The 16,453-nt window shown below is 37.0% G+C and overlaps 1 protein-coding gene across 2 annotated transcripts in view; it reads left to right on the plus strand.

Annotated features, from left to right (window-relative positions):
• GRK5 (G protein-coupled receptor kinase 5) overlaps nucleotides 1–16,453 on the plus strand; it is a 175,751-nt gene that overhangs the window by 141,665 nt on the left and 17,633 nt on the right. For both annotated transcript variants that reach the window (XM_081955663.1, XM_081955662.1), the window contains 7 exons: nucleotides 896–988; nucleotides 3,322–3,385; nucleotides 4,527–4,667; nucleotides 5,921–6,111; nucleotides 9,160–9,197; nucleotides 11,199–11,288; nucleotides 12,987–13,195. In XM_081955663.1, the coding sequence (XP_081811789.1) occupies nucleotides 896–988; nucleotides 3,322–3,385; nucleotides 4,527–4,667; nucleotides 5,921–6,111; nucleotides 9,160–9,197; nucleotides 11,199–11,288; nucleotides 12,987–13,195 (826 nt within the window). The remainder of the gene's footprint in view (nucleotides 1–895; nucleotides 989–3,321; nucleotides 3,386–4,526; nucleotides 4,668–5,920; nucleotides 6,112–9,159; nucleotides 9,198–11,198; nucleotides 11,289–12,986; nucleotides 13,196–16,453) is intronic.

Below are 16,453 nucleotides of genomic sequence, written 5' to 3' on the forward strand. Positions count from 1 at the left end.
TTGTCTCAACTGTAAAACCATAACACCCAAGACAGTTGGGGTTTCTGTTCAACTGAACTGTGTCTTAGTCAGAACATTTTGACTGAATTTCCAAATCATAATGCACTTCTTTTATGCACATAACAAAACACGTTTTCTGTTTTTTAGTCACTCCTTTTTAGTGCTTGTTTAAATTTTTTTTAAAAAAATTAGGTTGTGGAATTCACATAGATAAACACGCAGATGTTTCGAAATGCCCTTTAGATCTAAGAGACCTGAAATAGGAGGTTTATTTTTGTGGTGTCATCCTTTTGTCCAAAGAAAGGCTTACCGGTTTCGCAAAGTTAGGATTTTCTTTTTATTGTACCCTAGAGCTCCGTGTGTAAATATTTGTATCTACAATGGCTGATGCTTTTGTGGTGCTGGGCTATTTGCCAGGCCTTAAGAAAAGAAAATACCAAAAGAGAGATATCATTAAAAGCACATTATTTCCAGCAGATGTTTTTGTTGTTCGTGGATGCTTTAGAGAGGTACTTGTAAAATTTAGAAGCTTTCATTCAAGTAATTATACTTCAGTCTTTTAATTTTACTACTCTCATTTTGCTCTTTGATGGAAAAGAACTAAATAATTAGTTTAGCAGCAATCTGATACTGCTTGGACTGCATTTTATATGTTAGGATAATGTATATTAGCTGAATGGGCAACCATAAGAAAAAATAGAACAGGATTAGATAAAAAAGAAATACATAAAATATTCGATAAAAAAGTAACACATTAGTCCAATGATATGCTCGCCTGATACTTTTGAGTTAGTAGATTTAAAAATAGGCATCCTGTCTGCAGAGAAACTGAGGTGCCTATCTAGACTTTGGAGCATGCTTGTCAAATATTTCTTTCTTTTTTCATATGAAATAGGTCAGTTCATGAGTACCTAAGTGGAGAACCTTTTCAAGAATACTCAGACAGCATGTATTTTGACAGATTTCTCCAATGGAAATGGCTAGAAAGGTAAGTGGCATTACAGTGGATGCAGTAAAACTTTTTTTTAAAAAATTAAAAGTTATAATTAAAAAGATAATTAAAAATTTAAAAAACCAATAAAGATAAAAAGAAAAGAATAAAAATAAAAATACAAAGTGCAGAAATTTGAAAAAATAAGAATATAATAAAAAAGGAAAAGAAATGTATAAAGAAATAGCTTCTCCCACCATCACAATAAGTATAAACTATTTTAGAAATTCATCGTCTCCTAAAATACAACAAATTGTCACTTTTCCCATATTACATCTCTTAAGTATAAACAAATCTTTAAAGTTTTGTTGTTCAATACTAATGAACAAAAGTCCAGTAAACGTTACTAGAGAAAACTGGCAATGAAATAAGGCAAGTTTATATTTTCTATTTTTAACAATCTTGATTTTTAGTCCTCTCAAATGATGTCCCAGAAGTGATTTCTTTCTGTTTTTTCTTCGTTCCTTTTCACAAAATTCTACAAGGCTTTCACAAGTCTCTTTTGTAAATAGGAAATTTATCCAGGTCACTTTTTTAGTTTGTTATTTGTATATTCCTTTCCATTATTAAGATATTAGGTGGCTCTTTTCTATGTCCAGTGTAGTACCTTTTTCCATATCGTTCTTTTAACCTGTCATTCTTTTAATCTTTCAGATCATTCTCAATCTTGTCAGATAAAACTTGTTGCTCTTTTGTAAGATATTTTAAATACAGTCTATCTATAGAAGCAGATACTCTTAAAACTAATTCTAGATTAATTGTTCATAAATATCCTTCAATATGTCCAATGTTAAAATATTTGCTTCATTCTGTATTAGTAAGTCAAATTTAAACATTCCTCTCCTTTAATTGTCATTATTAGTTCCTTCCAGTTCCCTCTAATATCTAACCTTCAATATGTCATCATATTTTAAAGAGATTTCTAAGCAAAAGCGTTTTCCCACATGAAAGATTCTTATAATTAATTTCAAAAACTTATTTTAAATCCATCTGGGCCCTTAGTAGCTTTCCAAAATCAAAGTTCTAATGACTCCTTTGCTGTTTATTCCAAAAGAAAACACAATTAAATCCTTAAAGATGTCTTCTTTTGCTAAGAACAGAAGAAAATTTATCCAGTGCTGTAAAATATGTTGATTCAAACATATTCTTATTTTTCTAAATAAGAAAAAAGAAATTTCCTAAAATGATTAGAAGAGAAAGTATGTGAACCCTGTGTTCTTTTGAAGGCCCTGACTGTTATTTGAGCAAAAATCTGGCTATTCCAGAGCTCTGAACCCTCTCAATGGTCTTATGGTCTCACAAAAACCATCTATCTGGACCACTTGAGGGCAGTCTCAAGTCTTGTCCTTTTCTGGAGAAGAATTTAAAAAGCCAGTCTATTTGGTAGCTCTTCATTGTATGGTTGTCACTTTCACTTTAACAGAGTTATTTTCAGTTTGCCATTTCTTCACCAGAACTCTAGTGCAGTACAGCCTTCATGTACTACTAGGGAATATGAAAAAGAATAGGCAGAAAATATTTTTAGTACAATATTTTCAAATTTGTTGTCTTCCAGATTACATTTCTTAATCCATATTCAGACAGCTCAGTTAATGAGGTGAATGAAATCAAGCAACCTGATCCAATATAATGAACAAAAGATGACTAAGGAAGATGATAGATAGATAGATAGATAGATAGATGATAGATAGATAGATAGATAAATAAATAGATAGATAGATAGATAGAAGATAGAGATAACAAATAATATTTATATATTTATTTCAATTAATATCAAGTACACGAAATCAGTAGCCAATGCAGTTCAAATGAATATAAGTTTATTGCATGTTAACACTCTTTACAAGAATCTGAACTACTAACAGTTAAAACAAATTGGTAGTAGATAAGGGTCAATGGAATTCAAGGTGGGATGGTCTTGGATCTCTTGTGGGCATGAAGGAACTTGAGATTAATGATGCATTTGACACCCTCTCTCAGGCTTAGCCTGGTCATCTTCTGGAGAGGAGTTGCCCCTCCTCTTTGACATATCCTATGGCCAGATGAGAAAAAAGGAACGTTCGGAGTGGTTGAAAAGCAGTCATTTTCACAGCTAAATGATCTTTAACAAAGATTTGTGGATTGTGCAAAATGAAGGGTTATGAAATACTTGGCCATATTTCACTTTTAGAAAAACAAGCAGTTAATTTTTTTTTAAAGAAAAGGGAAATAACTTCAATTTTTTTTAAAAAAAGTTCAGCATTAAGGATACCAACTGCTTTAAAAGTAAAGCTTAATAAAACGTATTAAAACATACTCTTTCCCTCTCCCGATTTTCTTTATTATTTCAGACAACCAGTAACAAAAAACACATTTAGGCAATACAGGGTATTAGGAAAAGGTGGCTTTGGAGAGGTGAGTAAATCTTCTTTTACCAACTCTCTACTTGTAAGGGTAGCCAATTATTTTCTGCTGATAAATCTGATCTATTGAAGCATGAAATTGCATGATTTCATTCTTGCTGTATACGAGTTCTTAAACTCGATTCATTGGATGTGTGAGAGAGGGATATACATGGTTTTTTTCTCCAAGTTTTGTAATGAATTACAGGTAGTCCTCAACTTACGACCACAATGGAGCTCAAAACTCTCTTTGTTAAGTGAGTTTTGCCCCATTTTTATGACTTTTACTGCCACGCGTGTTAAGTAAATCCCTGCAGCTGTTAAATTAGTCACATGGTTTTTAAATGATTCTGGTTTCCCTGTTGACTTTGCTTGTCAGAAGGTCGTAAAAGATGATCACATGACTCTGGGACACTGCAACCTTCATTACTGTGAGTCAATTGTCACACATCCAAATGTAAATCAGGTGACCATGAAGATGCCTCAATGGTCATACGTGTGAAAAATGGTCATAAGTCACTTTTTTCAGGGCCGTTGCAATTTCAAACAGTCACTAAGTGAATTGTTTCAAGTTGAGGACTACCTGTGCTGATATAGTTTTTTAGATTCTGGTCTTAACTATTGGAAGGGAAGATGGAGTCTCTGTACTTAGTGACTATATAGTAGATATAGTCACATTTTACCCTCCCAAGCTTTTGGTGGGTTCCCCAAATATTTTCACCAAATTGACCGTACAATATTATTAAATGCACTAATACTGACGATATCAACTGTGCTTCATTATTATCAATACTATTGTTAGCATAGCAGCTTCCCGGTTACTTTTTTGCCTGGGCCCTTCTTACTTTTAGAAATGTAGCACTCAGTATTTAAATCAATGGCACGTGATCTTCTGTGTAAACATCCCTGATTTATAGGATATCCCAGCCTGAGATTGTCCTATATATTATTTCTCTAAATTAAGAATATGGAAAATCAGACCTATTGCATTGGAAGACTTCCTTTCGTCCTCCTACTAAATGTCTGTTTAGTCTCCAGTCAAAAGTATTTTGTTAAAATCAAGACAAAGTAGGGAAAAGAGATTGATTTGGCTTTGTTAACTGATGATTTGTCCTGTATACTTTTTTTTCCTATTGTAACTTTCCTCTTTTCAGGTCTGTGCCTGCCAAGTACGAGCAACTGGGAAAATGTATGCATGCAAAAGATTAGAGAAAAAAAGAATAAAGAAGAGGAAAGGTGAATCCATGGCCCTAAATGAAAAGCAGATTCTAGAAAAAGTCAATAGTCAATTTGTAGTAAGTATTGCCAAATTTGTAATGGGCATCAGCTCTTATTAACAGGTCCATTAGTGATGGGCACTTATAACGAAATGTATGCAGCTGTACTACTTCCAGGCTGCATCGTGACTTAGATCAGGTTTCTGGTGCTAGCTCTGTATGAGTTCTTCGGTTATTACTTTTGCAATCGCAGTGGGTTTTTATGTACCCTTCACTGGAATTTGACAGCACTGTGTGGTTCCAAAATAATTGTTTATGGAAAAAACGGTGCTGCAAATTGCTCACTCTACAATGGAATGCATACTCCTATTAGCTCTCTACAAGACCCTATCAAAGTCCAAAACTCTAGAATCTGCAAAGCCTTTTTCATTAGTTGTAGCTGCTGCTTCTGCTGGAAGAATGTGTAGTAATAAATAATACAATACTTAATCGTGAATCAATAAATTTCCTAACTTTTTCCTGATGAATTAAATCTGCAGTATTGTGTGTAGCAGGGGTGAAATTCAGCAGGTTCTGACAGGTTCTGGAGAACCGGTAGCAGAAATTTTGAGTAGTTTGGAGAACCGGCAAATTCCACCTCTGGCTGGCCCCAGAGTGGGGTGGGAATAGGGATTTTGCAGTATCCTTTCCCCTGCTACACCCACCAAGCCACACCCACAGAACCAGTAGTAAAAAAAATTGATTTCACCACTGGTGTCAGAGGTGGGTTGCTCCCAGTTTGGCCCTGATCGGGCGAACTGGTAGTAGCAGCAGCAGGAGGCTCCACCCCCCACCCACCCCAGACGCTTCTGCGTATGAGCAGAAGCGTTGCGCACACACGCGAACACGAGCAAACCAGTAGTAAAAAACTAGATCTCACCATTGTCTGGTGTGTAGTATGATCTTATGAAAATATCTGACTATGAATGAAGGAAACTATTTGTATCCGAGGATAATGTTGCAGGAACTAATCTGGGTCGATCACCGGGACCAGATGTCTAGTCTTCTGAGCTTTCGGACTTGTGCTGGAGCCCATTCTAAGAACTTCATTGAGGATGGGCTCCAGCACGAGTCCAAAAGCTCCTAAGGCTAAACCTCTGGTCCTGGTGGGATTGAATCCTGCAATATCTGCCTGTATTCTTGCCATGTGTTTTTTTTTTTAATAGCTAGGATTCTATCCCATCTCTTCTTCCTTTTAACAGAATGATGTCATGTCTTTTCTAACACAGAATGGTAGCTATGAGTGAATTGTGGGCATGAATAATTTTCTTGAACTAAAACTCTCATTCCAGGTCAATCTAGCCTATGCCTATGAAACAAAGGACGCACTCTGCCTAGTTCTAACCATAATGAATGGGGGAGACCTGAAATTCCATATCTACAATATGGGAAACCCAGGCTTTGAAGAAGAAAGAGCTTTGTTTTATGCTGCAGAGATTCTTTGTGGCTTAGAAGACCTACACAGGGAAAACACCGTCTACAGGTACATTTTCTTCCATGCTTTCAGGAAATCACACGCATTTGTGCTTCAGAGGAATTCTTATTATCCTCATATAATATTTCCTGTTTCTATACATAGGCATCAATATGTTTCTCATTACCTTTTTACAACAAAAAGCAAAAAATGCAACATAAGTACCAAATTCATTGGAATTTACGACTAAGTGGCAAAAAATTCTCTCCCACCAAAAGGTCTGTTGGCCTTGAGCCAACAGTTATTGCAGAGTTTATCCTTACAAATCTAAATTGATTAATGGGTGTTTCAAAGATATTCTAGATCAATCCTGAATCAAAAATGAACAGAAAAAAAATAAGGTCATGATAAAAGAGCACTTACTTTTTTTTTTTTTACAAAAATGTTCAATTTCTCTGGAGGAAGAATTTATTTACAATTGAGTACTGGATTACAGGAATTATAATAATATATGGTTATGAAAATCGTCTTACCAAGAAAAAAAAAATGATAATCCCATGGTGCAGCTTTTGCAAATAATGGTGGGGTAAAGATTGAATAACTATGTATAAAAATGATTTTTAACTATTTATATTGCAATTTAAAGTATGGGAAAAACTTTTTTTCCCTAATGGAAGTGAGCTATGAAAGAAAAAAAAAAGGGGGGGGATCAATCCTTTCTCCCAGACATTTTTTTCTGCGCCATCATATTTCTAATCATATTCTAAGGTAAAATCTACAGAGGAGTCACTGTGTTTGTGACACATAAGGAACGTCCATATTGTGATTGGAGCGTCTTCAGTACCTGGCTGAGAAATTGCCTAGGATTCATTACCTCGGCCTTTACACTCCAGAAATTGTGTTTCATTTGGAACCTGAAACAAATATATTTTGGCTGAAAAATTCTGACAAACCATTCCAGAATATTTTACTTGTTCCAGGCCATAAACAAATTCCAGAGAGGTCTTATGGGATGAGTAGATCAAGGATAATGTACCATCCTTCTCTCCCTTCCTCTGCCCCATGGCCTGGGCACTGGCCCATTTATCAATTTTCTCAACAGTTTTATCCTTATATTCCCTTAGCCACCATCTTGAATTCAAGTGGATTTCTGCCTCTCAGCCTCTGCGGGTCAAAGAGATGCTTACGGTCCAGCTTGGGCCACATAACTTTCCTCTCTCTCCTTTCCACCTGCTCCTCCTTCTAAGCTAGAAGACTTTATGGCCACTTATCTTCTTGTCTTGGACATAAGGAGATGTAGGGAAGGAGGGATGCTAGGAAAATTTGGGGAAGGGTGGGCTTTATTTGAATTTTTGATGGTGGTAGGCCACCGAACAGTCCTCAAATTTTTACAGTGCCTTTCTTTCCCTGTCTGCAGTTGTAACCCACCACGGGTGCCGGGTAACGGAGTGAGCTCTCGTTATTTATCCCAGTTTCTGCCAACCTAGCAGTTTGAAAGCATGTAAAAATGCAATAGAAAATAGGCACCACCTTGGTGGGAAGGTAACAGCACTTCGGCATTTAGTCATGCCAGCCACCTGATCACGGAGATGTCTTCGGAGAGCGCTGGCTCTTCGCTTTGAAATGGTAATAAGCAACACCCCCTAGAGTTGGGAACAACTAGCACGCATGTGCGAGGGGAGCCTTTACCTTATATCTGAACTGACAAGAGAACTCCTAAGGTGATTTTACTGCCACATTTTTACCCAGGAAACTATTTACTTAAAACCTATGTTATTGTTCTAAAATTATGACACAAGAATTGTTTAGAATACAATTCAAGTTGACCATCAGACCAATTTGTGATAAGAAAGGTCCTGAAACGCTCCTTTTCAGTATTTTAGATTGTTCTCAGAAATGATTTAAGCTTTGTCATTACTTGGAAGTAAACTTAATTATTTTTCCTCTATTAATCACTGGGGAACTTTTATTTGTTCAAAATATATTATGTGCACTATTTGTTATTATAAGCAAAGGCACATGAACTAAGAACATTTTGATTCTCTTCTTTTTGTTAGTTTAAATTCCTATTGACCTCACAAGATAAACTTCACAAGATAAACCAGTGCTAACAAGCCTCCTTTTTAAACAAATAATACTGAGAAAATATGTGAAGGGAATGAGGATGTAAAATGGATGGCTTTATTTTAAATACCACCAAAGGCTTATTCTTGGTGTTTAACAAAAAGGCACGTGTTGGATTAATGTGATAAAAGGCTATTCTCAACGTACTTTTTCATCCTAATTTTAAACACTTCCTTGAAGAGTTAGAGGTCTTAATCCATTGCTCTCTCCCACATTGGCCGTAGTTATTTAATATTGGAGTGGTCATTTTAGGCATTGGATTCTGAAGAAAGGAAGAAATATTTGCAACTCCACAAAACATAATAGCTGTGCTTTTTGAATATCTGTCCATTCTTAAGACCTATTAAAACAGATCTACCACATATATCCATATCAGTTTAGAATCTTGCAGAAGACATACCATATCTGTGCAGTCTTTTCCTTAAACAGACTACAGCTTGTATCTGAATTAATTCATGATGGGCAGAGAAAGTCTAACCAAAAGATAGCTCCTTTCAAGAGAACTCCACATTCAATCATCCTATATTTTTGAAACAGAAATAGTTAATAGTATTCATCACAATTTCTCAGTTGCAGAGAAATTAAGACATGGTTTTCATATAGAAAAATCTACAGGGTTTTTCAACCTTGGCAACTTTGACTCCAAGAATTCCTGCAGCCAACTACATAAATTGAAGTCCAGACATCTTAAATTTGCTAAGATTGAGAAATGCTGTTCTGACGGCTGCCACAATGACTAGCTAGAGAACATATACAAAATAATCTGCATGGTGTCCTCATTGGTCATATCCAGCTGAAGTGAATGGCCCAAGATTGTGGTAGGCTTTGATTTTCATGTTGCTGCAAAACTATGTTTTTTAATTGACTTTCTGAATTCTTTTGATGGGTAAACTGACACCCTACTGCCTAAATGGTTGGAAAGTACTTGCAATTTTCATTTTATCAAAGCAATTTCCGCAGAAACAACAGCAGTTTCTTTTTTTTTTCTTTCAGGGATTTGAAGCCAGAAAATATCTTGTTAGATGATTATGGTAAGTCTGAGAGCTTTAGGTAAAACATTTTTGTCTACAGTAAAATGGTTTATATATAGTTGTCTGTACACAGTCAAATCATTCTCTGCAGTGGATAAGAGGCTAAATCATAAACAACATTTAACTTTGGATAGAGAAAAAAAAATGGCACTTTTGCCAAAAAAAAAGAGAGACCTTGTGAAAAGAAGAGCATTTTAGGTTAATAGTAAAAATGTTAAGAAAGGTTTATACAAATGTTATATTTTCTCTTATCCAACAAGGAGGGTGACCAATTGTGTGTGTCATTTCTCTGAAGATGGGCTTTGTACTTCTTGCCCTTATGCCTATAACAGAACAACATTGCTACCTGGGTAAACAATGGGAATTGTGCCTTTGACCAATCAATATTATTACCAGTCTAAGCAATTAGAAATAATATGGGGGTATTATACTGAATATGGTAAGCTACAAGTATGAAATATGGGTTGCCAGATTATTTTTTTTATTTCAAATGCTCCTCAGAGTTAACATCCACCCCAACTCAATTACATTGAATTATTTGTTCTATTTATATCCATACAGATTAATCCATCAGCTCAGCAACTTTCTGAATTGAATAGAGTCATGGGTGGCAAAATATATAGCCTTTATTTGAATTACAGCTAGTTTGAAACTCATAAATAGTATCACTCTGTTAGTCCTTCATGCAAGGCAAAGTTCTCCTTGTCGCAGAAGTGATCTGATGTCACTGGAGAAGTGCAAGATTTCTGGTCTAATCCCCAGTTAAGAGACCTGTAAAACAGGGGTGGATATATAACCAACAGATCTGAACTTTTTTTCCTCCCCCCCCCCCCCCATCATGCTTCTCCACAGCCGCCTCCAACTGCGATTGCTGAAAATTGGTGCTATAGTCTCCTCTAATTTTGAGACAGGTGTACAAGAAGCTAATAATGTTAACTTACTTACATGTTACTAGCCATAATGTACTTTCAAAAAATAAAAATCTACCTTTTTCTAGTTTACTTTTTTTTAAAGCCAGGTGGAAAAATTGTATAATCCCATCCCTGCCCATATGTGTGACATATCACTCAGCTTTGAATTTTGTCCCTTCCATAGTGGCCAAATTTGCTTAAATACAATCTATAGCCATCAAAAGTTTGCCCATCTCTGCAGGTAACATACGAGGCCTGGAAAGTCTGTTAGTCCAAGTAAACAAAACAACCAAAGTGGAAAACAGTCTGATGAAGTAACACTTGGCCGAAGTATTCGATTGCTTATCATGTTTGCTGAGGAGAATGTAATCTTAGGAGTGGGGAGGATGAAAACATAATGAAAATGCTCATTGTAATTCGAATTGGTTAGTCAGTGTGCTCTATGGGACAGTAATCTTATATTACAGGAAGGCAAACCTTAATGGCTGATTAGGAAATAGTCCCTAAAGGTTTGATAGTCAAGCAATGTGAGCAACCATATTTTAAATATCCTTGGATTCCTTTCACCAAGCAAGGAATTACATTAGATGTTATAAATGATTCCTAGCAGCTCCACCATTTTCCCACCTTCCAGGGATTTTTTCTCCTCTCATTGAAAGGAACAAAATAACATAAAATCTTGATCGCACTTCCAATGCAGTTTTGTTTTTCAGCCAAGTTTTGCTTTTCTGGGATGGGAAGCTTCTGGCATAGCATCCTTTCAGGGGGGGTTTGAAGAAATTAAACACATTAAAAAGTGTTTTTTTAATATCTAATGTATAATCAAGATTAGCATTCTTTAAATTCTCCCTGCTATCTAAGACTGTCTCATGTTCAAGCTTGTACTTTTATCTCAAAGCAGAGGGACATTTGGCCTGCCGTGATATCAAGCAGTTCCCTTGATCAATTTTTCAGATGTTCCTCCAAACAACTGACATTATTTTCTTTCCTGCAATGATTAGATTTGTTTTGACGATGTATTTAATAGCAAAATAATTGTCTTCTATAGATTCATGCCTATGCTAAAAAAAAAATTTCACCTCCACTTTAGGCCACATCAGAATATCTGATTTGGGACTAGCTGTTAAAATTCCTGAGGGTGACTCCATCCGTGGACGAGTAGGAACAGTTGGGTATATGGGTGAGTTGTCTGAAATAGTCTATTGTTTTCAGCTTTGAAGACTTATTATTTCAACTCTGTAATGTAAAAGAAAAAAAGCAAACTCTGTTCATGCATGATAAGCAGTCACAATTCAGCATGACTGAACAGATGGCTGAATCTCTGATATGTAGGATCACTTGACCAAGTCACAATTCTCTGTATGTCTTCCCCTAATTGCTTGAGTGCAAAGGCAGCATCCCCAGATTGGGTTTATGTAACACTCAGCACTGGTAAAAGTTAAAAATATATTTATTTAATAAGAACAGTGCGTTAAATAAGGAATTGTGAGGAGGGTGAGTAAACATGGCATCCATGAATGGCCTGGGGAAGAACAAGATAGTACTCACTTAATGAGCCACTTAAATATTATCCAGCATTTAGAGTTTATGAGCTATTAGTGTTATGTACTAGATACTTTTATGACTTAATTCCTTCCCCCCCTTCACCACCATTCCCAATAGCTGTAGTTGACCATTTATATTTCATACCAAACTCTGTATTGCAGTTGACTGCAGAGGGAAACATTTAATATCGGAATTATTCTGAAAAAAATTAAGTAGTTTTTTTCATTCTTGATAGTTTTCATTTCTCTAAGGTGAATGATATGTTAAATAGAGTCCATAGAACTCCTAGCATGTATTATATATTTGTAAATCTTAGTAAAGATTAAACCTCATGCTTCAGATAATTGAAAATGAAAGAAATGGAAATGAGATTATTGCAGATAAATGGCACTAAGATTTTAACTTAAATCAGAGATGGGCATGTGAGATTGTTTCCTGGGTCTTGTGCAGAGGTGGGTTGCCAATTTTTTAATTACTGGTTCGGGCACGCTCCTGTCCGGGTAGGTGGGTGGAGCCTCCCGCCACCATTACTACTGGTTTGCCCAATCCGTGCCGAACCAGGAACAACCCACCTCTGGTCTTGTGCACTCTTTGCACCACTTTGACAGTCTCTTAAGCCCCTTCCCAATACACTACCAAACACTGGGGATGCAGTTGCTTGCCATTATGAGGTAGGCAACACAAAATTGTCATGATCACATGATGGCATGATATGATTTAAGCAAATTAGTAAAATTCACATCATTCACAGCATAGTAACATCATGCCATGTGTGAAATCATTGTGGTTTGTACCAGACTCCAGTGTGTAAGAAAACTAATTTCATATCACATATAATAATGTGACTTGTGTGATAAAGAAAACTAATTGAATATAGAGTGTTGTTGTTAGGGGTAAGCTTATGTGATACCCATATCCCTTACAGATCCTTGAAAAGATCCATTCGGATATTTTCTGACAGGGAAAAGTAAAATAGTTGGAATGATTCAGATTGCCGCCTGATAGATATCTTTGTGTATTGTGTAGTATGGAGATTATCACAGGGTAAACAGTGGTCTCCATTCCTATTTAAATCCTGGAAATACGTATTTGAACTATCATGGAGAATAATCGTTTCCAACTATACGGAAGTGAACCTACATAAATGGCTTAATTTTATTATTATAATTACTTGTGAAACAAGTTCCACTGAGCTTCCCTCCTAGTATCAAATTGATCCTTCGCCAGACTAAATGGAATCTCTTATTTCATTCTTGCCTTGATAGTCATGCTGACGTCAATATAGATATAGATATAGGGAATTTTTTTCCATTGTCTCTTTTCTTTTTCCCAGCTCCAGAAGTCTTGAATAACCAGCGGTATACCCTTAGCCCTGATTACTGGGGATTAGGCTGCTTAATCTATGAAATGATTGCAGGACAGTCACCCTTTCGAGGAAGGAAAGAGAAGGTGAAGAGGGAAGAAGTAGACAGGAGAGTCTTGGAGATGGAAGAGGTGTATTCCCATAAATTCTCTGAAGAGGCAAAGTCTATCTGCAAAATGGTAAGGAGGTCATTTGGTGTGAAAATCAATCAGTAGACTGTAATGATCAGATAATTATGAGATAATGATTAAGACTTCTTGTGGAAAGCTTTTTCAAGCTTGGGGGTCGTACAGATGTATTGACCTATAACCCACTATTTGGAAATGCTGATCTGTTTTGAACTTTTTGCCTAAAGAAGATTTAACCATTAAACTAGGAGTCATCAGAATGTGAGGTCATGATGGAGGTCATATTTGTTCCCATTCAAAGCAAACTGCCTTCGTTTCTTGGGATCCATTTGCTGGGACTCTCCTTTGACAGACCTTATTTGTGTAGCCACAGTCCCAGATCACTTCTGAGCACCACTTGCTAGGCTTGTGGCATTCTTGACTAGGATCACCAAGGATAGCTCTCAATAGGTTCCTTTCTTGGGGCATTGTACCATAAAACATTGGTCAGTTGCTATAACAAACTTGAATTAACCTGGGATAGCATACTGGATTCTGGAGTGAACCTGCATACTCTGAATGCAATCCATGCTCGGCATCAATTCCGGGAGAAGAAAATCTAATGTTGGAAGACTGGGCTGAATACTAGAATATGGAAGATCAGGCACAGCATGTCATCCATCATGGAGAAGTTGAAAGAAGAATAAGGGGGAAGGCAAAAGTGTATTGCTCTTGGATAGATTATCTTAGAAGATACTCAGGAATAGGTTGAAGCTGTAAGAGGAACTACTGCTGAGAGGACAAAAGCCATTGAAGGCAAATCCTTATCTCGGGATTGAGTTGTTTCTAGTGGTGGGTTCCGGATTCCACTCCAACCGGTACGTCACCCACATGGATGTGCACGGCATGCGCATGCATTATAGCTGCAAACAATGCTTCCACAAGCCTCCGTGATGCTCCAGCTGTTCGGCGGAGCATCGCGCAGGCGCTGTACGTGCCATGCACGTGCACGGAAGGGCAGAAAACTTTAAAATATGGTAAGGAGCTCGAGCGGGCGGGTGAACCCTCCGAAGCACCATACTGGAATGGTACCCAGGGCTCCGGGCAGGCTCCAGTACACCCGTACAGGGGCGTACCGTCTGCAACCACCACTGGTTGTGTCAGATATTGAATTTTGAATATACAAAATTGTAAAACATAAATTACAGTTCCAAACTACAGTTTGTCCAAGGAAAACATGATCCTTGTCCTACTCGAGACCCTGTTCAAGGGATATCTGACAGCATTTTTCAGAGGAAGATATACGTTCTGAGCTTATGGTTAGCACAATGAAGTTTGAGAAGCCCTACACTCTTTTCTGTAAAGAATACAGTTTGCTTTGCCTTTATTTCAGAAGTTGTGGGAACAACTACAATCTACCATTTTTTCATGCCTTAAGCCAGTTGCATAGTGTAGTCCAGTAGGCAGATATTTTACATCCACGTTTTTCCAGTTATGAAACCTGTTGTGAATGACTGTACTATGTAATAAATCTAACATGACACATTACTTGTTCTTAGGAGTTTACTATCACTGTATAATGTTTTTTTCAACAAAAAAACTTTTATAAGTTTGCTGAGAGGAAATTTTTATTTTAAAATTAAATTTCATCCTGGTCAACATTTAACGCAGTTATCCCGCACAGGGATTCTTGAGTGCCAGTGTAGAGTATCGATTACAATTTTGGTCTGGGCCTGTGGAAACCCAGATACAGAGGCGGTATTCAGCAGGTTCTGACCAGTTCTGGAGAACCAGTAGCAGAAATTTTGAGTAGTTTGGAGAACCAGTAAATAACACCTCTGACTGGCCCCGCCCCCATCTATTCTCTGCCTCCAGAGTCCCAGCTGATCGGGAGGAAATGGGGATTTTGCAGCAATCTTCCCCTGGAGTGGGGAGGGAATGGAGATTTTACAATATCTTTCCCCTGCCACATCCACCAAGCCATGCCCACCAAGCCATGCCATGCCCACCAAGCCACACCCACAGAACCGGTTGTAAAAAGATGGAACTTCCTGGTGAACTTCATAGCTCACAAGGTTGCCACAGAGTTAAAGTGCAAGGAGACTGTAATCCCCTTGAAAGGTAGGGATAAAAATGAAATAAATTAAAAGGGATCTCTCCACAGGGTCCTCTCCACTAATTTTACCAATGAAAGTCTTCATTTTTTAGGCCGGTGATGAGCATGTTGGGGAAAAAAAACCTGAATCAAAGGAGTTTCCTAGACTTTTTTGATTCTTACTACCCTCCAGTACAGAAAGATAAATTTCCTGTGCTGCCATATTCAGAATGGTGTTGTGTTCCGGTAAAACACAGTTCAGCAACACCCTCTGAAATGACCATGTCTTGAAACTGTGGGTGCCTTGATGCCAACATTGACACATGCAGGAAAATCTTAGAGGTTTGTTCCATTTGCCGTGTGTCATCCACCCAGGCCTCCTTTTAAGCACTGAATGCATTCACAGTTGCTTCCAACATAACCAGATCCAAGTTCTAGAAACAAGGCTCACTGTTGAAAAATTCCTGTGATGTTTCCTAACGTCAGTAAATGGTGTTTGTAAACTAAATGCTTCAGTAATATGCTGTGCCGGGGATACTGTAATTAGTGTTCCCTTTTCATTTAGATTTATCCAGCCTTGGGAACATTTTAGCTGGAGAATTTTCCAGAATCATTTGCCAAATCTTGGCTGGAGTGTGATTGCATCTACCTGCTTCTGTTCCTTCAAAATGAAGAATGCTTGTAAAAACAAGCTAGTTAAGCCATTGGAGGAAACAAACTGCAGTTAACTTTCTATTACATATGTTGCTGGGGCCTAATTACATAAATTCATTATTTTAATGATTTCTAAATTGCAAGGTTATACAAATATTTCATGTTAACTTTTCTATTGCTGCCCTCTAATGGACAAAGGCTGAACATCCTCTGGAAAAATCTCTTAATCTGTTTTCCTCCTCATTTTTATAATCAATGAAGTTAGCAGTCTAACCACATATGTTTGTTCAGAAGAGACTCCAGTTGAGTTCAATCATCTTTTCCTTAGTTTATTTTTGTTACTGAATGAAGCTTGACATTACTAGCCCATAATCATTGAGCTACTTTAGTTTCTAATATTCCTCAGTGAAATTCCTTTAGCTGTTTCCTCCCTATCAAGTAATAAGAAAGAAGACTGAAATAAAAACAGGTGAAATAGTATATACTTGGCATAATAATATAATGTAATGCAAATAAGGATAATGAAATGAAAGAACCTGAGAAATTCTTTGACAAGAGTTACACAAATTTTGGCAATTTTC

Source organism: Natrix helvetica (genome assembly GCF_964273705.1).
Source record: "Natrix helvetica genome assembly, chromosome: 5".
Lineage (NCBI taxonomy): Eukaryota > Metazoa > Chordata > Lepidosauria > Squamata > Natricidae > Natrix > Natrix helvetica.